The sequence below is a fragment of the Serinus canaria genome, chromosome 17 (assembly GCF_022539315.1).
Source record: "Serinus canaria isolate serCan28SL12 chromosome 17, serCan2020, whole genome shotgun sequence".
NCBI classification, from domain to species: Eukaryota; Metazoa; Chordata; class Aves; order Passeriformes; family Fringillidae; genus Serinus; species Serinus canaria.
The window spans coordinates 2605885-2632004 of record NC_066330.1 but is presented as its reverse complement, the minus strand read 5'-3'; the positions used below and the strand labels follow the sequence as shown (position 1 = coordinate 2632004).

Genomic DNA, 26120 nt, shown 5'->3' with positions numbered 1-26120 from the left:
TTTCCTTCTGGTTTGGTTTTTCTCATGTGCTTTAACCCAACGTTATTTCCATGAAATAATAACAAAGAAAAAATGCAGTCTCGGTGCTGGAGAGGAAGAGGGTGGAGTGTTGAACAATCAACCAGAGGAAGCTCTTAAAGAAGTAGAGGAGCAGTGATTCAGCCATGTTGAGAACTCTTGCTGGCTCTTTCGAGTCTGATCTCATTCTCGGAAAGAACAAGGTGGAAATGGGTAAGAGGGGAGATTAAAAATACCAAAGTGTCACCTGTTGCGGATTCCAGTGGAATAGAAACTGAAGCCCAGCTGCTGAGGTCATTGGGACAGCAGTGGGGGTTTTAGCTCTTGTCTAAGAGAATCTGTTTGTGTCTCTGCTCTCTGCGAGGTGTCTCGATGGTTATCAGTAGTCTCAGGTGGTCCCACTCACTTCTGCTCTGTGTCCTTGGGGTTTTATTGCTTGGGCTGAGGTTTTTTTGCTTGGTTTTTCTCATGGCTTGGATACCTGTGGTGGCCAGAAGGTTGTCCTGTGTGACAAACATGGGATGTGTTTGAGAGGAGATACCTCAGCAGATCCCAGAGCACAGAGATGAGCAGGAGAGATGGGGTGATGCAGAGGGGGTCAGGAACTCACAGCGGTGTTCATCACCTCACATGAGTGGGGCTGTTCCCCACCAGGCACTCAAGCTGTGTGCTCACAGAATGGTTTGGGTCAGAAAGGACCTTTAAAGGTCCTCTGCAGTGAGCAGGGACATCTCCAACTCCCATGGTCTCGTGGTGTGAAGCAGTGCACGGGGCTCTGCTCCCTGGGGCTGGAGGTCACTCATTCCATGGTGTGGGTATGTTTTATTCCACCAAAATCTCTTCCATCTCAACACCTGGCTCGCTGTCCTCCTTTCTGCTGGCAGCCACATCACGTCCATTTGTTCCAGCTGATACCTCAGGCCTGGCCTCACCTCCCAGGCTGTTATGGTTTATTGTATGTAGCATGAGGGTGACACGTATAAGTCACTGCTAGACCAGGCTATTCACCAATTAAGGGCTCGGACAACATCATCAGGAGGCAGTTAGCAAGTTTTAAAATAACATTGTTTGGAAATTAACCTGCTTTTTCCAGGCCTGGAGGTGTGGTGACCCTTGTTTTGCTCGTGTTGGTTGGTGTCCCAAGTGGTGGCAGCGTGTGTACATGAGTGGAATGTGAATTTTATAGAGCATCAGCGTGTTTAACGAGGGAGTAGCCCCAGGGTGCACTTAGGGAGAGCTGGTGAGCTCTGGATCTGGATGGAGACTTCTCTGTGGTTAACGTGCTGCCGGGTGAAGGTTTTGCACCATCTGTTGGGGCTGCAGAGTGGAAGAGCCTCTGGGATATAACTTAAACCCCCCTGGGAAAGCAGACCTGCTGTGGGGTCTCACTTGAGTCCTGCCTTCTTCCCAGTGGCCAGGAAGGTACTCAGAGTCCCCTGTTGCACTCAGGGCTGTGTGCAGGCATCCTTGAGGACCTGCCAGGCTCCTTTTCTGCCTGGGATGGGGCAGCACCAGGGGGACTTGGGCTGCTCACTCACCACTCCCCAGGCTGGGCTACCCTGCATCTCTGCTTTGTGTTCAGAGTTAGAAAGGCCAGCAGTCTGGAGAAGTGACGGTTTGGGATGATTCCAGTTTCTTCCCAAATGGTGTTTTCATCTCATGACATGCCCCTGGCACGTGGTGCTGAGCCCCATGCCTGAAGGGGGGTGCTGCATCCCCCCATCCCAGCAGCTGTGCCCAAATCCCTTCGGTCCCTGATGCTGCCTTGCTGCAGGGTGCCCTCATGAGCCCAGATTTGCTGCAGCCAGAGTTCTGGAATAAGGACAGAGATGCTGCTCTGGTGTCCAGGGGAAACGCTGCATTTTTGATTTCTTGGGTCTCTGAGTGTGGAGGCACCCAGAGGTGTGAGGGTCAGGCCCTGCTGACTGGGCTTTATAGAGAGCTCCTGTGGGTGATGCTGGGAAGTCTTTGCAGCACCCTGCTGGTCCCAGTGACTCCAGACCATGGCAGCTCCCCAGGACAGTTAGAGATGCCCACCTGGGAACTCCCCAGGGTTTAACACCTTTTGCTGGTAGAGCAGCTCAGTGCTGCTTCCAGCTGAGCATCTGGCCAGGTGTGATGGTGTCTGTTCACACCTGGACACCCACATCTGGACTCTGCCTTCCTCTCGTGCACATCTGGTGGGTCAGGTCCTCTTCTGTCACCTCCTCATGCTGGCAGGTCCCCCATGGGCAGGTCTGTGGTACAGGATGGTGTTGGGGTTCCAGATATCTCAAACAATTTGCTGGTGGCTGATAGGGTGACCATGGAATTGTGGAATAGTTCAGGTTGGAAGGGACCTTAAAGATCTCATTCCACCCCCTGCCATGTGCAGGGACACCTTTCACCAGCCCAGGGTGCTCCAAACCCTGTCCAACCTGGCCTGGGACACTTGCAGGGATCCAGGGGCAGCCACAGCTGCTCTGGGCACCCCGATGGTGCTGGAGGTTCCCACTGGCAAATGCAGTGCTAGGTGTGAGAGATGCAGGAGTAAAACCTCTGTGAGGTGCTGGGGATGGGTGAGAGATGTTTGGCTGGGCTATATGGGGAGCTCTGGCCCCAAAAAGAATATTTTCAGTTGGAAGGAACCTACCATGATCACTGAGTCCAACTCCTGCCTGCCACCTCACATGCAGCAGAATTCATGCTGTGCTTCAAGCCAGCCATACCCAAAATCAGTTCTATTGGGAACCCCAGAACACCCTGAGCTGGAAAGGACCCACAAGGATCATTGAGTCCAACTCTTAGCCCTACACAGAACAACCCCCAATCCCAGTGTGTGCCACGGGAGCAGGATGCTGGTGAGCTCAGGGTGTGCCTCCCTCACACAGCAGTAATTAATGTCTGCTTTAAGCTCTCACCCATCACGTCCTCCCCTTCCCCCCGTGGCAGCCTGGAGTTAATATTGGAAAAGCCAGTTAAACAGTTAATGTTTAGGCCATGGTTATTAGGCTCTTGCACATTTCCAGCAAAGGGAGCCGAGTCGCATTTTAATGGGAAACTTTCATGCTCAGTCAAGTTGCAAAAATTTATTTGCGCCGAAGTAATTTTCTTTTAACAAGTTTTCACCCTAATTCCCTTCCCCAAAACCTGGATTTAATGGTATTTATATGGGAAATGGATTTATTAAGTTTTAATGATGCTATAACGTTGCCCTTATTTTATAGAAGGGGCACCCTGCAGGCAAGTGGCCTGGTGGTGGTGGGCTGGGAGGGCTGGGTGCCACAGGGGCACCCGGGGTGGGCAACCTGTGCCTTTGGGCTTGATTTAACATCACCATGGCTGAGAGTGGCAGTGCCAGCTTTGCTTCTACCCTCTGGGCTGTGCAGGACCTGTTGTCAGGACTGAGTTTGGCCTCCTGCTGCCAGTTCAACCTCATCCTCTGAGGTGTGATGTGATGCTGTCACACCTGTCCCCAAGAGGAGCACGGCAAGGAGCCCTTGGCACTGTGGCTTTTGGCTTTGTCAGCATGGTGATGGGGACCTCCAGGGCCACATGCTCCCTGCTGGCATCCCTGCCTGGGGATGGAGCATTTGTGAGTGTCCCTTGGTTTATTTTAAGGAATTTTCTGCTGTCAGCGAGCAGCCATGGAGGAGAGCATGTCCCCAGCACTCCTGCCCTGCTGGAGCATCCCTGCTTGGGGGGAACAGGATGAGACCCTGCCAAAGGCACTCCTGGCTGGTTAAGCCATGGGCTGGCTCCTCTGGAGCAGGTGGAGGAATGTGCCTGTCCTCTGGGATGCTTTGGGGCGGGCTGGGAGAGTGACCCCACAGGGGAGCAGCAGGGACGGGGATGGGGCAGGGGGGGGCTGTCCCCAGCCCCCAGCCCCTATTAAAATGTTAGACACAGACCTCCAAGTCAAAAGGCAGGGCGACAGACGGCCCTTTCACAGGGCCTGCTGCTCCCCACAAAAGGGGGGTTTCCAGGGGAGGGGGGCAGGAATGCGGGCTGCGGCCGGAGGGCAGAGCCGCCACCATTGTCCCCGCTCCCTCGGCGAGGGCGTCATGTTGACACAGGGATTTCTGCCGGCAAAAGGTGTCAGAGGAGGCAGAGGCTTCCCTCCCTCTCTGCTGTTTCCTTGGTTAAACTCGGCAGCAGCAGCAGAAATCCCGGGGTACAGACCCCAGGAGCTGGTACCCGTCTGCTCGCGGCTCCTTGAGCACACGGTTTCCCAGCGGGCGAGGGTTTTGTTGCTGATAACTATTTCTGGGAGTTTTGCTTGCCAAGGAAGACCAGCAGCTCCATGGCTGTGAGGTTGAGGGGAGCTGGATCCATCCCTGTCTGGCCATTGCCACTTCTGCCCCATCCCACTGAAACGTCCCCAACAGGAATTTCTTTGGCTTTCGGTTGGCTTTGTGCCACGGGGCACCCGTGTGCTCTGCAAAACCCCCCTCTCCTCCTTGTTTATAAATATCAGGGCTAAATTTAGCTTGTTTAAACTTTTGGTGGCTGTTCAGATCCTAATCGTAGGTTTGAAGTTCAGGATTAGACGAGTGGGATGGTGGGGTCACGAGTGGGAGTTTTCCATATTTGGCTCTGGGGCAGTGTGGTGTTTAGCCAAAACTTGGGTTGAGGGGGAAAGGGGGAAAAAGAGGGAGTCCATCATCACTGAGTGAGATGGTGACACTGGGGCTGTGTGTGTGCTAGAGCTCTGAGAGCACAGCAGAGTGAATTCAGCCTGCATGGGCAGCAAGTGCTGGGTCCAGAGCAGGGGAAAACCTGAAGTTCCCCCCGAAAGGGTGATGAGGGGAGAGTGAGCTCAGGCACCAGCAATGCTGGGCTGGCAGGCAGCCTTTGGAGGTAGAAATTCCTTATCTCCCCCAAATTCTGACTTTTTCTTCTGCTGGCTTAAAGAATAAAACATTTTTAGAGGGCAAAAGCAGGGAGCAGTTGCAGGGGGTGTTCTCAGATGCCACAAGGACTGGGTGCTGTTCCTGTGTCTGATGGGCACTGTGGGTGCTCTTAGGGGGACCTGCCCCAGGAATGTCAGCCAGGTGGGTGATGGGCCCATGTGCCAGCCCCAGCCCAGGCTGTGTTCCCTGGGGATCCTCTGCTGGAAGCACATCCTTATGGTCACCCCATCAATGGGCTCCTGCAAGAGCAAGAGCAGGGGCCAGGGTGAGCAGAGTGAGCTGGGCTCCCACAAACAATGGGGTTGTGCAGCTCTGCACCGGCAGAGGATATAAAAAACATCCACTGGGGAAAACAAATATTTCATAGCAGCCATTGTTGAGGGTGGGAATGGGGCGAGTTTTGTCTTGGGCTCTTCCTTCGACATCTTTCATGTTTGTTGTGAATGAGGCTGCATTGAAAGGCAGCTCCTTCCCAGGTAGCCAGTTACCACCCCTGAATAGCCTGGCCACTCTGCTTAGTAATGGGATTATATTGTTTTTCATTACAATGGGAGCTTTGGTTCCCAAACTGTCCTGACTAATGTCTGCTTAAGAAACAAAGCCATTTTTTTCCTTCATAGGAGGAACAGGGCTCTAGCATGTTTTTTCCCCCACTCCTGTCCACGAGTTTATCCAGCTTTGGGAATTCCTTTAGTTTCTCTCCAGATGAAAGTCTGGATCTTAAAATCTCAATTAGATGACTTGGGCTAGGTCAAAAATGAAATGGAACAAGAGAAAAAAAAAAAAACACATCAAAGACTTGGGATTGCAGTTTGCTTTTTTAATTAAACAAGAATGGAGATCTGCTCTTGCTTTATTAACCTGATGTCACTTGGAGTAACCTGCTGCTTTGCCAACCACCTCCCTGTGTGAAACTCTGCTTTTTTCCCAGGCTGGTGTCCCAGAGTGTTTAATAAAGCAGGACCTGGATGAGACTTCTTAAAAAACCAACACTTAGGTCTTGAGCTGGGTTTTGGTACTGGGAGCTCTGTCGTGGCTGCTGGAGGTTTCTGTGGGGCTGAGCTGGCGCCGGGGCAGCTTTAGGGTGCACCAGCCAGTCGGGGTGCCCCACATGGGTGAGGGCAGCTCTGCCTTCATGCCTTGGCTCTGCTGGCAGCTGTGGTGAAGCCTTTGGTTTGTTAACAGCCACACGTGCCAGGAACCACCGGGCAAAGCTGCAGGTGAGGTGTGGAGCCAGAGGGGGCTCAAGCAGCCCCCCAGCCCCATGGAACAGGGAGCATCCACAGCCCCACGTGCTCCAGGGAGGGCAGGGCAGCACCCAAAAGTGTTCCTCATCTCTCTGCACCCATTTCCTTCTGTGTGCTCCTGGTGATGCCAGGCGAGGAGGCTGGGGCTGAGAGCAGGGTCTTGAGCTCTGATTCCCCAGCAGGATGGTTTTCCTGACCTCCCTGCCTTCCCCTGGCTCCAGAGTGTGCTCCTGTGACAGCAGGATGTTTCCAGAGCAGGAAGCCCTCCTGGAGACCCCAGTATGCACCTGTTGCTCCATTCTTGGGGAGGCAGTGCAATGAGAATGAATGGAATAAGCTGGAGTAAGAAGCGGGTTTCTTCTCTCAGAGAGACATATCCCCAAGCACTGGCCTTTTCTCTGGTCAGATTGGAGCCAGGGGAGCTCAGGGTTCCTTGGGCTGGCAGTGAGCAAACATGTCTTACGGGAAAGGGTGTAACTTCAGGAGAAAGCTGGGGTGCTGCTCCCAGGCTGTGCCAGGCAGGGAGCCACTGGCACAACTGGAAAGGTGACTCCTGTGTGTGGTAGCTTGCTGGCAAGCAGGCTCCCTGCTGCCTGGGCCGTGCAGCTGCTGGGGCACAGGGGAAGGAGGCTGTGGTTCCCATTGTCAGCCCGGGGTGACAGTTACCTCGAGAGGTGCAGGGCTGTGTCACTGCTCTGCACCTGGGAGCAGCCTGCACTGCCTCTGGGCTCTTGTGCAGCCCAGGGAGGCTTTCCTGCGGGTTGGTTCTCCTTCCCTCAGCTGTTGCCTGCAAACATGTGAAATCTGAGTGTCCTGCTCACGTTCGGCCACTTGCTTCGCTCCATGGGGTCCCGACCACGCTGGCACAGCCACCCACAGGTCACACAGCACATTTGCTGCTGCACAGGGCTCTGGGGGTGTGAAGGTCCCAAGGGGGGACCCTCTGCACCACTCAAGGTCACAGCTGTGCTCCTGAACCTTCTCTGTGCTGGGGTGGCTCTGCCTGAGACTCTGGGGCTGATCTGAGGTGGCTGTTCTGAGCCACAGGAGCAGAGAATGGCATCCCCCAGCCCAGCCTGTCGGAAAGGGGGGGTCTCTCCCCATGGTAGGAGTCCCTACACCCAGCACCAGGGAGTGTCCTGGGCCCATTAGTCTCAAGTGCCCCCAAAATGCTGCTTCAGGAAAGACCTGAGCCTGCCCTGCTCAGCTTTCCCACGCTGCTCATACCTTGGGGAAAACAACCACGGCCGTTTATGCTTCCAGCAGCTGAGGGTGAGGAAGAGGTTAGGTGATAGCAGAGCAGATAAGAGGAGCTTGGATGTGGGGCTCCCCACCAGCCCCCTGTCCCCTCCTGCAGTGTGGGGCTGTCCCTTGAACCTCCCCCTCCAAAGGATGGGCAAGGGGGACAGCCTGTGCATGTGCTCCAGTTTACACCTGGTTTCCACTTTGCTGTTGGGGTTTTTTGTACATTTTAAGCCCAGAGTGGGTTTTACCTCCAGCCCTGCCACAGTCTCAGCATTCCTTAGGAGGACAGGCTGTGGCCTGGCAGGAGAGCAGTGGTGTGTGAGCTGGGGGGTGATGCCACATCCAGGACATCCCCGTGCAGGCAGCACCCCTGGGACATGGCTGGCCCCGGGCTGTGCCTGTGCAGGGCTGTGCATCCCCAGTTTGAACAAAGCCCTCGTGCTGCCATGCAGGCTGGGTGTCATCTGTGCTGGCTGTGGCAGATGGCAGCTCAGTGCAGAGAGGAAAACATTAGTCTTGGGTCAGAGGTCACAGAAACATCTGCCTCGGGATGCTTTCAGTGCCCACATTGCTGCGGAGGGACAAAACCTGTTGCTGGTGGCTTGGAGGAAAAGCCTTGAGCACCACAGAGCCAACAGAGGGCTGGCAGCACCAGAGCCACACACAGGGAGCACCCAGAGCAGAAACCCCAGGCTGGGGGGCTAGGATGGGCACCCCAGCTCTGACACCTCTGCCTGGAAGCTGTGGCAGCCCAGCGAGCAGAGGTTTGGGGCAGAGCTGAGGCAGCAGTTGGCTCTGATACTCTTGCAGCTCATTCCTGCTGTTGATTTTCTGATCTGCTGAGCTCTCCTGGAGCCTCACTGGAATAGCTGCAGCGTTGGGCCTCTGGTTGTAACTCCTCAAGGATGTGCAGCAGACACAACAAATGCACGTGCCCACGCTGAGCAGATCCAGATTTGGCCCAGACTTGGTGCTGGGAGCAGAGTGGGAATTCAGGGCTGCTGTTGCTGTTCCCAGGCTGTCCCCAGGGACTGCTGTCTGACCTTGGACAAGGCCTTCTCCATCACCCTTCACACTGGCCATGAATCATGCAGATTTATGACCAGCAGCTCAGTGCATTATTAATCTTGTCCCCCCTCACCACAGTTTGCACTCGGATGCTCATTCCAAGGGGGAAGACACATCCCAGCCTGGTGCTGTGGGAATCCAGCTCCCAGCCTCTGCCTGACCCCCAGAAACAAAAAAAGCCACCAGGATGGCCAGCCCCAGACACCCAGGGGAGTGTAAATCAGTGTGTTCACCCCTGCCAGGAACACTCTCATCCACAGGGGTAGGGACTGGCTGCTGTCCCCTGTCCTGCCTGCTCCCGTGGTGGAACACACCCCAGAAGTGTAGAGGTGTGAGATTTCCTGCTGGAATGGTGCTGGGAGAGGGGGAATTGTGTGTTGGAGCAGGGCTTGGCCATCCAAGACGGGGATGGGGATGGGAATTTGGATGGGGATGGGAATTAAGATGGGGATTGGGATGGGGATGGGAATTAAGATGGGGATTGGGATGGGGATGGAAATTAAGATGGGGATTGGGATGGGGATGGAAATTAAGATGGGGATTGGGATGGGGATGGGAATGGGAATTAAGATGGGGATTGGGATGGAGATGGGATGCCATCACCCTCCATCAGTGGCTAAAGTGGAGCCCTTGATGCCTCCTCAGCACCTTAATGAGTCAATGGAAACAGTGAGGGAGACCCAGGGGTATTTTTAGCTATTCCTGCCTGGTTTGGGAATGGGGTGCTCGTCAAGCCTGGAGCTGGGACTGTGACCACACCAGCCTAGCTGAGGCTTTCACAGAGGCTCCTCAGGACCCCAGGCAGCTTGGCCACATTTCAGTGCCTCAGAGCTGCTTTCTAATGGCCCTGCTGAGCTGTTTTGATCCTGCAGCACCCGCCCTGTCCTCTGCCAACAGGTATATCTGTAATTAAAGCCGAGCTTTAATGTCTCCTATGCTAATTTCCATGAGCTGCTTGGGGTTTGCTTTGGGTAGCCCTGGCTTGGGAAATGCCAAAGGAAAAACCACAGGGTGATCTTCACCTGGCTGAGCCCTCGGGGACGTCGCATCCTCCACGTCTGCTCACCTGGAATCCCTGACACCACCTCATGTGTTTTACAGAAAATAAAGCTCAGCTCCTCGGGCTGAGCTTTAGGAGAGGTTTTTAATCCTTGGAGAAATAGGTGGCTGCATGGTGAGGTTGTAGCAAGGCTGGGAGTTGAACTTAGTTCTGCTGGATCCAGCCTTTCCAGACCTGGAAAAGTTGGAAAATAACTACAACTTGGATTGCCCTGGTTCTTCACATGGTTTTTGATCTCTTGCTTTGCATGTGAGACTTGTCTCCAGGCTTTCCTCTGCAGCCAGGACTCTCTGAATCTGCTGAGGTGGCTGGGCTTTGAAATGCAGCTCCAGTCTCTGTCTGTGAGTGAGCTCTGGGACCTGTGAGGAGAGGGAACAGTGAAATTCATCCTTTGGCTTCCTCCACAGCTGGGAATGTGCTCTTCCCTGCTTGTCCCAGACCTGCTGTTGCAGAGAGGGCAGGAACAGCCCCGTTCTCTGCTGAGGCATCTACAGAAGATGCAGGAGCAGTGTGGAATCCACCAGGTGTGAGGGAGGAGGATGTCCTGGGCGCAAAGATGACTTAGAAACCATGGAAAGATTTGGGAGGTTCCCCATGCTGGGAGCTGTGTGTGCAGTGGGTGTGTGAGGTTGGGGGTTTCTGGGCAGGTCAGAGGGTCTGTGCTGCACAGCCCCATGTGGAATGATAGAAACTCCTCCTTGGGTTAGAGCTGTGACTGGATTGGAAGGATGCCTGTGCTGTGGTGCTTTTTTCCTGAAAACTTGCTGGGAATGCCCCTTTTGGGATGAGAAATATGGAGTGTGAATGTACTCTGGACTTGATGGCCCACCTGTGCCCATCTCAGCCCTTCCAAGCTGAGCTCTTCCCTGCCATCTGCTGCGCTCTCCTCACTTCTGGAGCTGATTGTGGCCATAAATCAGCTCTTAAACAAATCGAAATTAATTTTAAAATAATCTACCAACTCCATGAAACTTGAGGGGTTTCCTGAAGCACAAGCCTGGAAAGCCCCTGAGCCGGAGTGAGGCAGCCCCAGCCCGGGCACTGCCACTGACCCCAACCCACCCTGTCCCTTCAGGCAGGGGCTTCCCTGTCCCTCAGGGTTCTTCTTCCCATCACTAATTAACCTCCTGGCTAATAACCCCGCCCAGACTCAGGCTGGGATTTACTTTGGTTTCCCATCCATGTGTTCAAACCCCCACTTGCCTGCGCTGGAATCAGAATCGGTCCAACAATTAATTCGGTGGGAGGGTGTTGAGCTGTGTGCCCCTCTCCCCGACCTCACAGCGCAGGAACCCCAATTCCAGAGAGCCCTCCTGGCCTCCAGCCTTGGCCGGGGATGCCGAGCATCCCCTCTGGTCCCCCAGCATCACCGTGTCCCTCTCCCGTGGTGGCACCACCGCGCCCAGCGCTTCCCGCGCTGCCACCTCGCCTCTTTGTCCAGCATCAACTTTTTTCCCCCTCTTCTCATTCCCCTTTTTTCCCCCCCTCTCCTCATTCCCCTTTTTCCCCCTCCTTTCCCTCCCATCGGAGCCTCCTCTGACGCTCCGCTGTCCGCCAGCCCCGCACAGCGCTGGGGGATTGTTTTAAGAAAAAAAGCGTGTGCGGTGCGGCCGGGCGGCGCTTTTGCCAGATGACTGCACAGCCCAGCGGCGTGCCTGTGCCTGCTCCTCTCGCTGTCCCTGTGCCCGTGGCCGGCCCCGCACAAAGAGCCCTTCTCAGGCGGCCCCAAGCTCCGCATTCCCCCGCGCAGCCACCCAGAAGCGGCCGCGGCGCCCGGGGCTCGGAGCCGCCGGCGAGCCGGGCACCGTCCGCGGGCGCCGGCAGCTGCTGAGCCTCATTAGGATGCACACCTGCTCCCCGCCGCCCTTTGTGTGCCGAGCAGATGCCCTGATTTATTATTATACACATTTTCTTTTTCATTTGGCCTGGATAATGCCGTCTCATTAACTCAAAATGTCTCCGAATCCTGACAAATTCTCACACAATCCCCAACAATGAAATCAGAATTGGGTTAAAAAAAAAAAAAAAAAAAAAAAACAGAAAAAGAAGGGAAAAAAAAAGTAGGAGGAGAGGGGGAGCGCGGCTGAAACGTGGTCTTGCCGCCGGCAAAGCACTGTGGCTCCGGGCTGGGGCGGCTGAGGGTGGGGTTTGCTGGTTGTGCTTCCCCAAAGGATCCCCATGGGCTTGTTTTGGGGGTTGCAGGTGATTGCTGTGCTTTGCAGCATCCTCTGGGACCCCCCTGCCCGCCCCCTTGCCACAGGAGCCTTGGAGGCATGCAGGAGGCTCAGGAATGTGATGTCCCACCAGATCTGATGGCAACAGGTGTGAGCTTGTGGTGCCCTGAGCCTGACCTGCCACAGCACCCTGGGGACCCCCAGGTGCTGTCACCTTCCCCACCCATCACCTCCAGCTGGGGTTGCCTTACCCCCAAGCAGGGGGGTTTGTGCCTCATCCCTGGGATTTTCTTGTGTGTCAGGTGCACAGCTTTGCTCCATCCTCATCCTGCCCCCTCTGCAGGATCCTGCCAGCCACACATCCTGCCCAGGCCCACCAGGATGGCTGGTGGGGTTTGCCCTCAGGGAGTATCTCTGGTGCCCAGGTGGCCAGTGGTGACAGATGGTGAAGCTGGTGGTGGCATCAGGGGTTCTTTTCTCAGGGCCCCCCCTGCAGAGGGATGCAGCAGCCAGAGCCACTCAGCCTCCTCGTGCAGGGTTTGGCTTTGGGGAAGCTCTCAGCTGACTTCGAGGAGCAGGACCTTGTCCCACCTGTTGCCAGCCAATGCTGAGCCCCTGCTTAATTGTGTTTGAGTGATTTAGGAGGGAGGGAGGATAAAAATAGCCCTGGTGCAGCAGAGACTCCAGCGTGGGCAGGGAGCAGGGCTGTCCCCAATCTGCCTGACCCCACGGATTTGGTCTGGGTATGAGGATGCTCCTCTTGCTCCGTGTGTCCCTTGTGCCTCGATTTCCCCTTCAGCAGGGAGGGGAGGGAGAAGAATCTCCCTGCCATGAGAGGCAGGATGTCAGCGCCGCGTCTGCGGTTGTGCAAGTCAGCACAGGCTCCTCCATGGGGGACGCCTTTGTTCCCAGCACCTTTCATCCTCCCCTTCCCAGCCCGGAGCAGACGCGCGGGGCTGGGCTGGGCTGGGCCGGTCCCGGGGGCTCTCGGTGCCCTCGGGCCGCTCGGGGCCATCCCGCTGACGGCGCATCTCGCCCATGCCAGGTGTAGCGGTGCCTACGTGGGCGAGCGGTGCCAGCTGCCCAACCCCTGCCTGAGCTCCCCCTGCAAGAACGCGGGCACCTGCACGGCGCTGGTGCGCGGCAGCACGGTGGATTACAGCTGCGCCTGCCGCCTGGGCTTCACCGACGAGCTGTGCCTGACGCCCCGCGACAACGTCTGCCTCAGCAACCCCTGCCGCAACGGCGGCACCTGCGACCTGCTGACGCTCAGCGAGTACAAGTGCCGCTGCCCGCCCGGCTGGTCAGGTGAGGGGTGGCACCTGGGGGCATGGCCCGGTGGGGAGGGATGGGCTGCCACAGGGGTGGAGAGCTGTCTGTGAGTTTGGCTTTGGGGAGGTGGGAAAGGTGGTCTGCAAAGCTGGTTGTGGGTGGGTGGATGGCAGCTGAGGGAACTGCGACCCTACTGCACAGTGGCGGGGATCAGGTACAACCAATCCCAGATCCAGGTCTGCACCCTGGTGTAGATCACTGGCATCAAGAGGTGCCACAGGGCTGGAGAGCTGCCTGCGAGTTTGGCTTTGGGGAGGTGGGAAAGGTGGTCTGCAAAGCTGGTTGTGGGTGGGTGGATGGCAGCTGAGGGAACTGTGACCCTACTGCACAGTGGCGGGGATCAGGTACAACCAATCCCAGATCCAGGTCTGCACGCCGGTGTAGATCACTGGCACCAAGAGCTGAGCTGCTGTTTGCATCCTCACCTTCCCTCCCTGCCCTCCCCAGGTAAGACCTGCCAGCAGGCCGACCCCTGTGCCTCCAACCCCTGTGCCAACGGGGGCCAGTGCGTGCCCTTCGAAGCGCACTACATCTGCCGCTGCACCGCCGGCTTCCACGGCGCCAACTGCAAGCAGGACGTCAACGAGTGCAACATCTCCCCGCCTGTCTGCAAGAACGGGGGCAGCTGCACCAACGAGGTGGGCACCTACCAGTGCTCCTGCAAGCCAGCCTACACCGGGCAGAACTGCGAGCACCTCTACGTGCCCTGCAACCCCTCGCCCTGCCAGAACGGGGGCACCTGCCGCCAGATCGGGGACACCACCTACGACTGCACCTGCCTGCCAGGTAGGGAGGGGAGGGCATGGGGACTACCACCCTAAATGAGTGGTGCCTGAATTTCCAGCAGGTTGTGAGTCTGGGAGAGGCAAAACCCTCTGGCTGTGGGCTGGTTGTGCTGTGTGCTTTAGGGAAGACGTTGGGCAGCGATGGCTGAGGAGGAGAGTTCATCTGGGGGCTTTATATACTTTGTGCTTCACCAAAATAGCTCTTCCAAAACAACTGTTTGAGCAGAGGCCCCTGTGCGGATGCTCATATTCCAGAATAAGAGTGCCTTTTTCCGCTTTAGCTTAATCCACTTCCAGAATGGAATAATTAGCCCGGAATAGCTATTTTGGAAAGTTTCCGAGTGCTCATGGAGCTGGGGAAGGAAGACCCTCTCTGTGCTCGCTGCTGCTCCCTCTGGCAAACTCTGGAGCAGGATTGCAGCCACTGGTATGGAGAGGTCCTGTGGAGAGGCCTGGTGGGCACTGTCCTGGGAGCTCAGTGCCCTGGAAGGGATCTTGGCATCCTGGAAAGAAGCTTGGCACCCTGCAAACCCTAGAGAAGAATAGCAGCTGTGAAAGGCCTTCCTGACCCCAGCAAGCCCTTTCACTTCTGCCCTTAGACAGTGGGTCTGCAGTGCAGTAAGGGCAGGGAGCAGAAGGAACTGAGCAGCTCCACGCTCCCCCACTGGGTCAGCTGGAGAAATGAAACTGGAGTTTCGGCCCAGAGCCACGCTCAGTCCAGGTTGTTTCCTGGGCTGAGTGCTGTCCTCACCCAAGCCAGCCACGCTGGCCAGCTGTGGCAGATGTGGAGGGGATGCACCCACCCTGTCCCTGGGAAGGAAGCTGTGGGCAGCACTGTGGTGCCTGAGGAGTCTCTTGTGGGGTTGGTTTGATCCTCTGGTCACCCATAGCCCAGCAGTGGCCAGAGCAGGATGAGGGTTGGGTGATTTCTCTGCTCTGCACCCTGGGCAGGGATGGGCATTGCCATGGGGAGCTCCAGCATCCCTCCCTGTAGCTGCTGCCCCATCTCTGCTGGGGACGTGGCATCAAGGTGGGCATGGGGTCTCCCAGATGGCACAGACACCCACACCCTGCTGGGTTAGGGCAGATAAGTGATCCCTGTGAGCTGTCTGGGGGATCTTGTCTTGATGTCTGACACAGGTTCAGAGGTTCCACCCCCTTCCCAAAGCTTTTGGCTGCAGTACCTCAGGAATCTCATCAACCATCCAGGACAGACAGAGCCCTGCAGGATCTCCTCCCTCACCCCCTCCACAGCTCACCCAGGCTGCAGCAAAGCTCGTGTCCTTAGGGACAGGGAGGTGTGGGGCTGACCCAGCCAGCAGTGCCAGGAAGGAAGCCTTTCCTTCCAGGGCGAGCTCCCGGGAGCGATGCTCCTTTGGAGCAGCTCCGAGCCCTGTCCCGCAGGGATGGGCAGGTGGAGGTGCAGGAGGAGCTGTGCCAGCCCTGCCCTGCCGTTCTGCTGACGAGGCACTTTCACTGCACGGCGGGGTGAGGCACAGCCCTGCTCCCGGCAGGATCGGCGCTGTCACACCCAGCTGCGGCTCCGTGGGCTGCTTCCAGGAGATTTGCATCCTGCAGGAGCTGCTTCACCTCCCATGGGGTGGCACAGCCCCTGCCCCAGGGAACAGGGGGTCCCTCGGCAGCTCCTCCATCGCACACAATGCAGGAGCTGCACGGCAGCAGAGGGACAGGGGGCTGCTGCTCGTGATAAGGGGGTGATTGATATGCTGGTATGTGGCACAGCAAACGTGGAACAATGTCCCCTTTTCATTCCTGGAGAGGCCTGGCTGTGCCGGGGTTTCTTCAAGTTAAACTAATCTTGGCTGTTTTATCGTGCCATCGCTGCAGAATGTAACCCTGAGTTTAAAGTAATTGCCGTGCTAATTACTCATTTGGATGGTTCAAAATGAGTTAATCCTGGTGTCTAGGATATTGTGAGCTATGGCTGCTCAGGCTCAGCCCCACTGCTTAAAAGTGAGGTGCAAATCAATGTTATCTGCTCTGGGCTCCTACCAGCAATCATAAAAAGCTGTGGCTGCTCCCCATGTGATGGAGATGAGGAGAGGAAAACGTGGAGAGAGTGAGGGGAAAGCTCCCAGCTGGGCCAGGGTCTGGGGTCCTACAGAGGATGTGTCTGGGCACCTGGTCCTCACCTGTGCAGGTGACCTTTTTTGGTGCCTGGATGGGGAGTAGCCTGGTATGGACCTGCAGAATGCCCTGGGGAGTTTGAGGGAGCTGCAAGTGGACACTGGCACTGCGGGCTGGCATTGCCATCCCAAACCCCAAGCAGCTGGGTCGAGAGCTTTTGTGCTAAAAGCTGTAAAAGCAGCTTTTAGCACAAAAGTCAGTCAGAGGTGGCTTGGCAGATGTCCTGATGAAGGCCTGGCTGCTGTGCTCCTGCTGCAGAGGCTGGGGGCGGCATGGTTTCCATTCTATCAGCTGGAGGTGATAACAAACCCAAGCAGGAGGTGGGCTGGGATGAGCCCAGGGCCGTGTGGGACGTTGGCTCGCCCTGGCAGGGTACTTGGATCCCCCTCAGGGGCAAGCACTGCTGCTGAGGCTCTTTACAAGTGAAATTAAACGCCAGTGATTCAGCACTGGGTGCCACAAGCCTTCGTGGGAGCAGCCCTGCTTCGTTCTGGCTTGTGTGGAGTCAGATCCTCCACCGCTCGAGGCAAGCGTCTCCAGGGCTGGAGGCTCTGGCAGCAGGGACAGCCTGCCCTGTGCAGAGGAAGCTGCTGCCTGCCAGGCCCCAGCAGAGGCGGAATGGGGATGAAGATCAAACCAGGAATCTGCTTCAAAGCCACCTGGCACACGCTCAGCACCTGATAATGAACCTGCTGCAGGTGGGGGGTGGCGAGGGGCACAGTGGTGACACAGCCTGTGGGTGAGTTGGCATCATGGCAGGCGTCTCCTCTGCGCAGGGTTCACGGGTCAGAACTGTGAGGAGAACATCAACGACTGCCCAGGCAACAACTGCAAGAATGGGGGAACCTGCGTGGATGGCGTCAACACCTACAACTGCCAGTGCCCACCTGAGTGGACAGGTAATGCCAGGAATGATGGTGGCACAGGGCTGGGCTGGGAGGAGGGGTCCTGCTCGGGGGGATGTTGGGCACAGTGTGGGCAGAGCCGTCCCGCTTCACATCAGGAGCGGTCAGTGCCAGCTTCATGCAGGTGCCGTGTCCCCTGGCAGGTCAGTACTGCACTGAGGATGTGGACGAGTGCCAGCTGATGCCCAACGCCTGCCAGAACGGTGGCACCTGCCACAACAGCCACGGCGGCTACAACTGCGTCTGTGTCAACGGCTGGACGGGCGAGGACTGCAGCGAGAACATCGACGACTGCGCCATGGCCGCCTGCTTCCACGGGGCCACCTGCCACGACCGCGTGGCCTCCTTCTACTGCGAGTGCCCCCACGGCCGCACAGGTGAGGCCTTGTCCCCTGCCTCGCATGTCCCCTGGCTCCTTGGTGCGGTCTCGGTTGGCAGTGACTCGTGTGCCCATCATCCTTGACGTGCCTTTGGGTGCCCAGGTTTGCTGTGCCACCTGGATGATGCCTGCATCAGCAACCCCTGCAACGAGGGCTCCAACTGCGACACCAACCCCGTCAATGGCAAAGCCATCTGCACGTGTCCTTCGGGGTACATGGGGCCAGCCTGCAACCAGGACGTGGACGAGTGCTCGCTGGGTGAGCTCACATGGGGGACAGCAGCATGGCTGGGGAGGGCTCTGGCACAGCCAGGAGCGAGTCCTGAGAGCTGTGCTTGTGTTTTACAGGAGCCAACCCGTGTGAGCACGCAGGAAAGTGCATCAACACTCAAGGGTCCTTCCAGTGCCAGTGTCTGCAGGGCTACTCAGGCCCTCGCTGTGAGATTGATGTCAATGAGTGCCTCTCCAACCCCTGCCAGAATGATGCCACCTGCCTGGACCAGATTGGGGAGTTCCAGTGCATCTGCATGCCCGGTGTGTGGGCAGCCCCATGGACTCAACCTTGGTGCTGGGGGTGGGCAGTGGGAGGGCTTTGAGTGCCCCTGAGCTTCAGCTCAGTGTGGGCTTGGGTCAGCATCTCCTGTGTGCCTGGGGATGGCACCGAAAAGAAAGAGCTCGGTAAAGGCTGAGTGGTGTGGGCACAAGAAGTGATATTTGGGCACCATCAGCTCTACACTGAACTCTTCCTCTTGCCAACCTTGGCTTGGATTGAGCCAAAACCTATTGATCCGAGGAGCAGCTTGTGCATCAAATCCCACCACATGTTGAGCTGCCTTTTAAAGACAGGGGATCCAGGTGTGCCTGGGTGTAACAAACCCATAGTGGGGCTGTGCCAGCCCTGTGCCATGGTGCTGACAGTGCTGGGTCTCTCGGCAGGGTACGAGGGGGTTTACTGCGAGATCAACACGGACGAGTGCGCCAGCAGCCCCTGCCTGCACAACGGCAACTGCCTGGACAAGATCAACGAGTTCCACTGCGAGTGCCCCACTGGTACGTGGCACCCTCCCACTGCCAGCAGCCATCCCACTGCCACTGTGGTGGAAACAAAGCCAGGATGCATCCTGGGTCGAGCCAAGAATGAGCTCCTTAAATTTCATAGCCCTCCGAAACCGGGAGAGCATAGTGAGCACCTCTTGGTGCTTTGGAGGGAACTTCTCCAATTGCAGTGAGGGGCTGAGCCCCGTGCAGGCCATGCTGCTCCAGCTCCCGCCCATGGGAGAGGGGAAGGAGGATTAAACCCCAGGGCTTTGCACTTGAAAAGGCCCCTCTTTGGGAAGGAGGGCTGGGGGCTGGGGGGGGCCGCACCAGCGGCTTTGAATGCGGTGTCAAAGTCACGGGGTGGAGCAGAGAATGGGGAGACGGTTAATCTGTGAAAGGAGGTTTTGAAGTTCAGAGACTTTGCTCCTCTAGAGATGTAAATAAGATGCTCTCAATGGTGGGTCGCAGCCCCGCATTCAGGGCCCCCAGCAGCCGTCCCCATGGAAACCCGGCGCCCCAGCCGGGATGCGGGGGGCCGGCGGGAGCGGGGCGGGGGGGGCCCAGCGGGAGCTGCCCGGCGGCAGGGAGGGGAGCCTGGCAAGGAGGGGAGCCTGGCGGGTCCAGCCGTGTGCAGGAACGTGACTTCTCCCTCCATTGCAGGCTTCAACGGGCACCTGTGCCAGTTTGACATTGATGAGTGTGCCAGCACCCCCTGCAAGAATGGTGCCAAGTGCGTGGATGGCCCCAACACCTACAGCTGCGAGTGCACTGAAGGTGAGGGGATCCTGGGGGACTGTGGGGATCACCTGCCCCGTGATGTGCTATAAAACCACATTGACAAATCATTCAGTGCCCACCTCTGCAAGCACCTGCTGTGGCAGGTGTCCCCGAGCCGTCCATCAGTAAGTTGGTCCGTGCTGATGTGACTCGTGGGGCACAATGTCCCTGGTGTTGGCAGAACAAGTCAAACTCTGGAGCCTGCTGGCTCCGGAGCCAGGTGTGTGGAGCCTGGCACTCCTTAGGTGTGGCCCCGCAGCAGCCGTCCCACCGTGCTCCCGCCTGCCGGGGCGGCAGCGAGGGGGAAGGCAGGAAGGAAGGAATAAAGCTGCCTCTATGGGGATGCAAGGTGCAGGGCCGCGGGGGCTCGCCGACCGAAACCCAAGGAGCAGTTGCACAAAATGATGACTTGAGCCCTGGTGGCAAACAGTGGCTCTTTTGTGGAGCAGCTCCCGCCAGAAATCTTCCAGCTGAATGGCCTCTAATTAGTGTCTTGCTAATGCCAAGCTCCGATGAAAAGCTGCTATGTGGGCTTGGCGGGGTCTAGTCAAAGCTGTACTTTGTCCTCGGCTCTCCACCCCCAAACCCGGCGGGGAGGGAGCCGGCCAGGAGAATAGGAGCTGCCGGGGGGGTTATTATTGGGGGGTGCTTGCGGCCGGCCCCCCCGTGTGCGCCGGGACGAGCGCGGGGCCCCGCTTGCAGCCCAGGCTGCTTTAATGCAGGTCATTGTGCACCCCGGGACAAAGCCCCCCGAGCTGGGGTCTCACCAGCTCCCCCACCAGCACATCGGGGTGCTCCCTGCCTGCACCCCGCTCCTGGGGGTCCCAGAGATCCCAGTGGGGCAGGTAAAGGCACCCTGGCGCGCTGCCTCACACCTGGAGAGGGTGGGAAGGAGTGTCCCCCATCCCCACCCCATGTCCCCCATCGTCACCCTGTGTCTGTCCTGCTGCTGGCAGGTTTCACAGGTGCTCACTGCGAGATCGACATCGATGAGTGTGACCCTGACCCGTGCCACTATGGGACCTGCAAGGACAGCATCGCCTCCTTCACCTGCCTCTGCCAGCCTGGCTACACGGGCCACCGCTGCGACATCAACATCAACGAGTGCCAGAGCCAGCCCTGCAAAAACGGGGGCACCTGCCAGGACAGGAACAACGCCTACAACTGCATCTGCCTCAAAGGGACCACGGGTGAGCAGGAGGGAACCCCTGCGGCTCCACATGGGTCGGCAGTGCCGGTGCAGCATCCCACTCCCGTCCTCTTCCTGGGGCAGGTTGGCCCTGGGCCACCACCAGCAGCCTCCTTGGTGCCAGGGCCGGCCTGGGGCATCCTGGGTGAGGGCGAGTTCTCCCAGTTTGGTGCCCGGCTCAGGCAGGAGCCGCGCCCCAGCCGGGAGCTGCCCATGGCGGAGGCGCTTTGTTGTGGGGCGGCGGTGGCAGTTGGTGCCAGCAGGGTTCATTTTACTGCTTTGATGGATCTGGGGACCTCCTGATGACACCCCTCTCCTCTTGGGTACCCCCTAACAACCCCCCTCTCCTCCCCAGGCTCCAACTGTGAGATCAACCTGGATGACTGTGCCAGCAACCCCTGTGACTATGGCAAGTGCATCGACAAGATCAATGGCTATGAATGCACCTGCGAGCCGGGGTACACAGGTGAGAGCAGGGCCTCACACCCTGGGGACCTGCAGCTGCTGGTGCCTCACAAAACCAGGACAAGGGTGGAATAAGGAGGGGGGATGCTGCCATCCCGCTTGAAGGAGGTTTTACACCCTCCAGCGCTCCTGCTTGTTCAGGAGGGTGACCCTGGCTCAGTCCGAAATCAAAGGGGTGTCTGGTGCTGCGAATTCGACTCCTGCTGCGCCCACTCCCATGGGTATCAGGTTGCTGCCTTGTCCAACTGGTTTGTTTGATGGCTGCTGGAAATGGTGGAGGGCTTTGATGGGAGCAGCCCCCACTGCTCCCTGCTCGCGCGGCCCCTTGTCCTCAGGCCCGCCGGGAGCTGAAATAAAGCCTGGCTTTGTCAGCCGTGGCAGGTAGGGTTACAGGCTGAAACCTCCTCCCTGGGTTACAGGCTGAAACCTCCTCCCTTCGGTGTTCCCTCCTGGGCCACAGCAGCCCAGGGCACGGCCTCTTCCCAGTCCCATTTAATGAAGGCAGGCAGGCAATGCAGGGTGTGAAGTCACCCTGCCTGCAGGGCAGCCAGCAGAGTGTGTCCTGAGATCCCAGCCTCCAGCAGACACTCCTTGGGTGGCTGGAGGGGGAGCTGCCTGGTGGGTGCACTCCCCAGGCCGTGCTGTTCATGCTCATGGGGTAACTGTTCCTTGCTCCCCCTTTGCCAGGGCGCATGTGCAACATCAACATTGACGAGTGTGCCAGCAACCCCTGCCACAACGGGGGCACCTGCAAGGATGGCATCAATGGCTTCACCTGCCTCTGCCCCGAGGGCTTCCATGACCCCAAGTGCCTGTCTGAAGTGAATGAGTGCAACAGCAACCCCTGCATCCATGGGAAATGCCACGATGGATTGAATGGGTAGGCTGGAGGGTGCAGGGGCTGCTGGGGGGCTGCAGGGACCAAAGGGTCCCCACAAAGTCAGGGGTAGAGGAGGGTGAGCATCTGTCCCCTGAGCTGGTGCTTGTCCATGCTCTGAGCCAGTGCCATGGGATATTTCCCTGAAGGGACAGGATTTGCTGGATGAATGATGGCTGATGCAGCCTAGAGGGCTGGGATGGACCAGATCTTTATGCCCCAATTTTTCCCCAAAGCTACAAGTGTGACTGTGACCCTGGCTGGAGTGGGACAAACTGTGACATTAACAACAACGAGTGTGAATCCAACCCCTGCATGAACGGTGGCACCTGCAAGGACATGACCAGTGGCTACATCTGCACCTGCAGGGAGGGCTTCAGTGGTAAGTGGGGGGTTAGGTTGGATATCCTGAACAGTTTATTCCTGGAAATGGTGGTCAGGCACTGGAACAAGTTGCCCAGGGAAGTGCTGGAGTCACCAGGATTAGAAGTCTTCAAAGGGGGTGTGGATGTGGAACATAGTGATGCTGGGTTAATGGTTGGACTGGGTGATCTTAGAGGGCTTTTCCAGCATTAACAAGTCTGTGATTCCATGATTCTCAGGGTGCAGCCAGGGATGCTGCCATGTTTCCCCCACCCTGAGGCCTCGGTGGGAGCTGTGGGTGGGTGTTTCATGACGCTGAGTGGGCTGGAGGCTTCATTTTGGGGACAGTGGAGCCTCGGGTGAGGCTGGGAGCTGTGGCAGTGCAGCCCTCCTGGAGACCTTCAGCAGAGATCAGGGCTGGAGCAGAGCACAGCAGGCTTTCCCAGGGCAATGGGTGTGCTGTTGTCATTGCCACCGTGTCCCCACTGTGCCTTCAGCCCCCTGCCACCAGCACACCTGCATCACAGCCACTTCTGTCTATTTCTCTTAACACAGGCCCCAACTGCCAGACCAATATCAACGAATGTGCTTCCAACCCCTGCCTGAACCAGGGCACGTGCATTGATGACGTTGCTGGCTACACCTGCAACTGCCTCCTGCCCTACACAGGTGAGGGGAGCACCCTGTGCCCCACCACAGCCCTGTGAAGTTTCTGCTTCACTTGTGGCACCAAACTGGTCCCCAGCATATGAGCTGGCACTGAGCAGGAAGGCTTCCCTCCCTCTGCCCTACCGAGGGGCTGCCCGCAGCCACGGCTCCACCTCTTCACAGCGCAGCCGGAGGAAATCTGCAGGAGCTTCCTCCCTTCCTCCTCTTCCTCCTCCTCCTGGAGGGTGGCTCGGGGGCAGCAGCGCCCAGGGGCTGCCCCACTGACACCCCAGCATTCCCAGCCACGATGCCTGTGCTGGAAGGGGCGATCCGAGGCCGAGGGGCCGGGGGATTCTGCTGAGCCGATTCCTGTTTGCCGGCCCTGCGCTTCCGCCCGCGCAGCCCAGCACAATCGCAGGAAGCCATGAGCTGTTTCCTGCCCTCTCCAGTGGCCATAGAAACCCCTGGGGGGGATGGGGACTGGGCAGGCAGGGAGGGGAAGGCTCTGGAAAATAGCAAAGGCCAGTTCAGGAGATATTGGCTGACAGGGAGGATAAGGGTTCGGAGGTAACGTGTCCCTTGGCTGGACGTAAACAGGAAAAGCAGCAGAGAGGGAAGGGGGGAGGGAGTGCAAGGGGGAAAAGACACCCCGAGCAGCACTTCCCTGCCAAAGGAAGTGTGCAGTGCTGTCATGCAGCCCAGATAGCCAGGGCTTAAAAGTTTGTGGGGTTTCGGGGTCATGTGTGACCCAGAATGGAGGAGACAGCCCCAGCCGGGCTGCCCTGGGGTGCTGGGGAAGTGCAGAGCCTTCCCCATACTGGCAGTAGCCCTGGGCAGGGGACAGGGGTAGTGGGGTCTTGGGCCACCTGTCCTTTTGGAGGGTGTCAGCGGGTGCTTGTGTCTGTGCAGGAGCCACCTGTGAGGATGTGCTGGCCCCCTGTGCTGGCAGCCCCTGCAAGAACGGTGGCGAGTGCCAGGAGTCAGAGGACTACAAGAGCTTCTCCTGCAGTTGCCCTCCTGGCTGGCAAGGTATGGACATGGCCCTTATGGGGGTTAGAACCCCCCACTCCCCTCAGGGAGGGAAAGGCATAGGGGAGGGAGCCAGGCCTTGGGGAGGGTCCTGACCTGGCCCATGGCTCAGCTGGGTGGATGGGACACAACCATTGCCTGCATCCCTTGGCTTCTGCCCTGGTGGGAGCTGCGCCCACGATGCCCTTGTCACCCCAGGGCTTTCACCAGCACCCCTAGCCCACACAATCCCTGTCCTGCTGTGTCCCCAGGTCAGACCTGTGAGATTGACATCAATGAGTGTGTGAAGAGCCCCTGCAGGAATGGGGCCACGTGCCAGAACACCAACGGGAGCTACCGCTGCGCCTGCCGCACCGGCTTCTCCGGCCGCAACTGCGACACCGACATCGACGACTGCAAGCCCAGTAAGAGCAGGGGCTGCCCCTGCCTGCATCCAGCCCAGCCTGGGCCTCATCACCCTTCCTGGGGCTGGGATTCTCCATGTATGGACCAGCCCTGCTGCCACTGTGGCCTGGGCTGTGCTGCATGCCCTGCTTGGCTTTTGGGCCACCTCAGGCATGTCCCTGTTGAGCTGTGTCAGTCCAAGGCAGGAGGAAGGAGGCTGGGGGACAATGTGTGGGTTCTCCTGGGTTCTCCTTGTGCCCAGTCTCCTGGAGGGGTTGGTGTGGCTTCTGCCCAGTCCATGGGCTCAGTCCCATAGCTCCACATAGCCAGGGAATGTGTATGGGGACAGTGCTGTGGGGCAGCTCCCGGGATGGGCTGTATCACCACATCTGGACCCATCACATCTTCACGTGCACGTCCCTCTTCTCCAGATCCTTGCCACAATGGTGGCTCCTGCTCCGATGGCATTGGCACCTTCTTCTGTGAGTGCCTGGCTGGTTTCCGTGGGCCCAAGTGCGAGGAGGACATCAATGAGTGCGCCAGCAACCCCTGCAAGAATGGGGCCAACTGCACTGACTGTGTCAACAGCTACACCTGCACCTGCCCCTCCGGCTTCAGCGGCATCCACTGCGAGAACAACACCCCTGACTGCACAGAGAGGTACAGTCCTGCCAGCTGGGACACAGGGCTGAGGTCCCTGTGCCATCCCATAGCCCTGGGTTGGTGTGTAGGGCCATTGGCATGGGGCATGACCAGCCATGGCTCACTGGGGCGTGGTGTCTGTGTCCCCAGCTCCTGCTTCAACGGTGGCACGTGTGTGGATGGCATCAACACCTTCACCTGTGTCTGCCTGCCCGGCTTCACGGGCAGCTACTGCGAGCACAACATCAATGAGTGTGACTCCAAGCCGTGCCTGAACGGGGGCACATGTCAGGACAGCTACGGGACCTACAAGTGCACCTGTCCCCAGGGATACACCGGCCTCAACTGCCAGGTACAGGAGGCTTGGGTGGATGCTGCTGTGGGGATCTGGGGGTCACTGCAGTCTCCACTCCTGCAGGAGCCCTGCTGGGTCCTCACCCTCCTCTCTTGCTGTGCTCCCCCAGAACCTGGTGCGTTGGTGTGACTCCTCGCCCTGCAAAAATGGAGGGAAGTGCTGGCAGACCAGCAACCTGTACCACTGCGAGTGCAACAGCGGCTGGACAGGGCTCTACTGCGATGTCCCCAGCGTGTCCTGCGAGGTGGCTGCTAAGCAGCAAGGTAAGGCCCTGCCCTGTGTACAGGGCCAGGCTGGGGTCCCAGGTGTCCTCTCTGTGCTGGGCACTGAGCAGGGATGTGGCAGTTCTCTTGGTGGCGATCTCTGGGACAGCAATCTCAAGGATTGCTCTAGCAATGCACGCCCAAGGCTGTGATTCCCTGTGGGATGTGTGGTGGCCAGAACACGGCCCTGTGGTGTGTGGGTGTTACCAAGGTCCCTGCATCTCTCTCTGCTCTCCCTGACAGGTATCGATGTAGCACACCTCTGCAGGAACTCGGGGCTCTGTGTTGACACTGGCAACACTCATTTCTGCCGCTGCCAAGCCGGCTACACCGGCAGCTACTGCGAGGAGCAGGTGGATGAATGCTCCCCCAACCCCTGCCAGAATGGAGCCACCTGCACAGACTACCTGGGAGGCTACTCCTGCGAGGTGGGTACCTGGGAGGCAGGAATTCCCAGGGGAAAAGGCTCAGTTACTGCTTTTCTGCTGCCCTTGCATGATGCCCCTTTACTAAGTTGGAGATTTGGGTGCTGGCTATGCTCCTAGAGCCGTGTGGGAATGGAAGGAACCTCTCTGACAGTTCCCCTCTTTCCTCCTTGTAGTGTGTGGCTGGTTATCATGGAGTTAACTGCTCAGAGGAGATCAATGAATGCTTGTCCCACCCATGCCAGAATGGAGGAACTTGCATCGATCTCATCAATACCTACAAATGCTCCTGCCCCAGAGGAACTCAAGGTAAATTAATTCCCCAGGCTGGGGCATTAGTGGGTTGAGTGCAGATATCCTTGGATTCTGCTCATTAGCTGCTCGGGCTGGCGGCAGCAAACGCAGCGGGCGA

The 26120-nt window shown here is 58.0% G+C and overlaps 1 protein-coding gene across 2 annotated transcripts in view; it reads left to right on the top strand.

The window, feature by feature from the left end:
- NOTCH1 (notch receptor 1) overlaps positions 1-26120 on the top strand; it is a 42465-nt gene that overhangs the window by 5110 nt on the left and 11235 nt on the right. For both annotated transcript variants that reach the window (XM_050980824.1, XM_050980823.1), the window contains exons 3-22: positions 12750-13012; positions 13484-13822; positions 16746-16868; positions 17018-17251; positions 17357-17512; positions 17602-17787; positions 18190-18303; positions 18952-19065; positions 20025-20258; positions 20613-20723; positions 21410-21602; positions 21836-21981; positions 22518-22631; positions 23520-23639; positions 23891-24043; positions 24455-24683; positions 24816-25017; positions 25130-25283; positions 25527-25711; positions 25885-26017. In XM_050980824.1, coding sequence (XP_050836781.1) covers positions 12750-13012; positions 13484-13822; positions 16746-16868; positions 17018-17251; positions 17357-17512; positions 17602-17787; positions 18190-18303; positions 18952-19065; positions 20025-20258; positions 20613-20723; positions 21410-21602; positions 21836-21981; positions 22518-22631; positions 23520-23639; positions 23891-24043; positions 24455-24683; positions 24816-25017; positions 25130-25283; positions 25527-25711; positions 25885-26017 — 3503 coding nt within the window. The remainder of the gene's footprint in view (positions 1-12749; positions 13013-13483; positions 13823-16745; positions 16869-17017; positions 17252-17356; positions 17513-17601; positions 17788-18189; positions 18304-18951; positions 19066-20024; positions 20259-20612; positions 20724-21409; positions 21603-21835; positions 21982-22517; positions 22632-23519; positions 23640-23890; positions 24044-24454; positions 24684-24815; positions 25018-25129; positions 25284-25526; positions 25712-25884; positions 26018-26120) is intronic.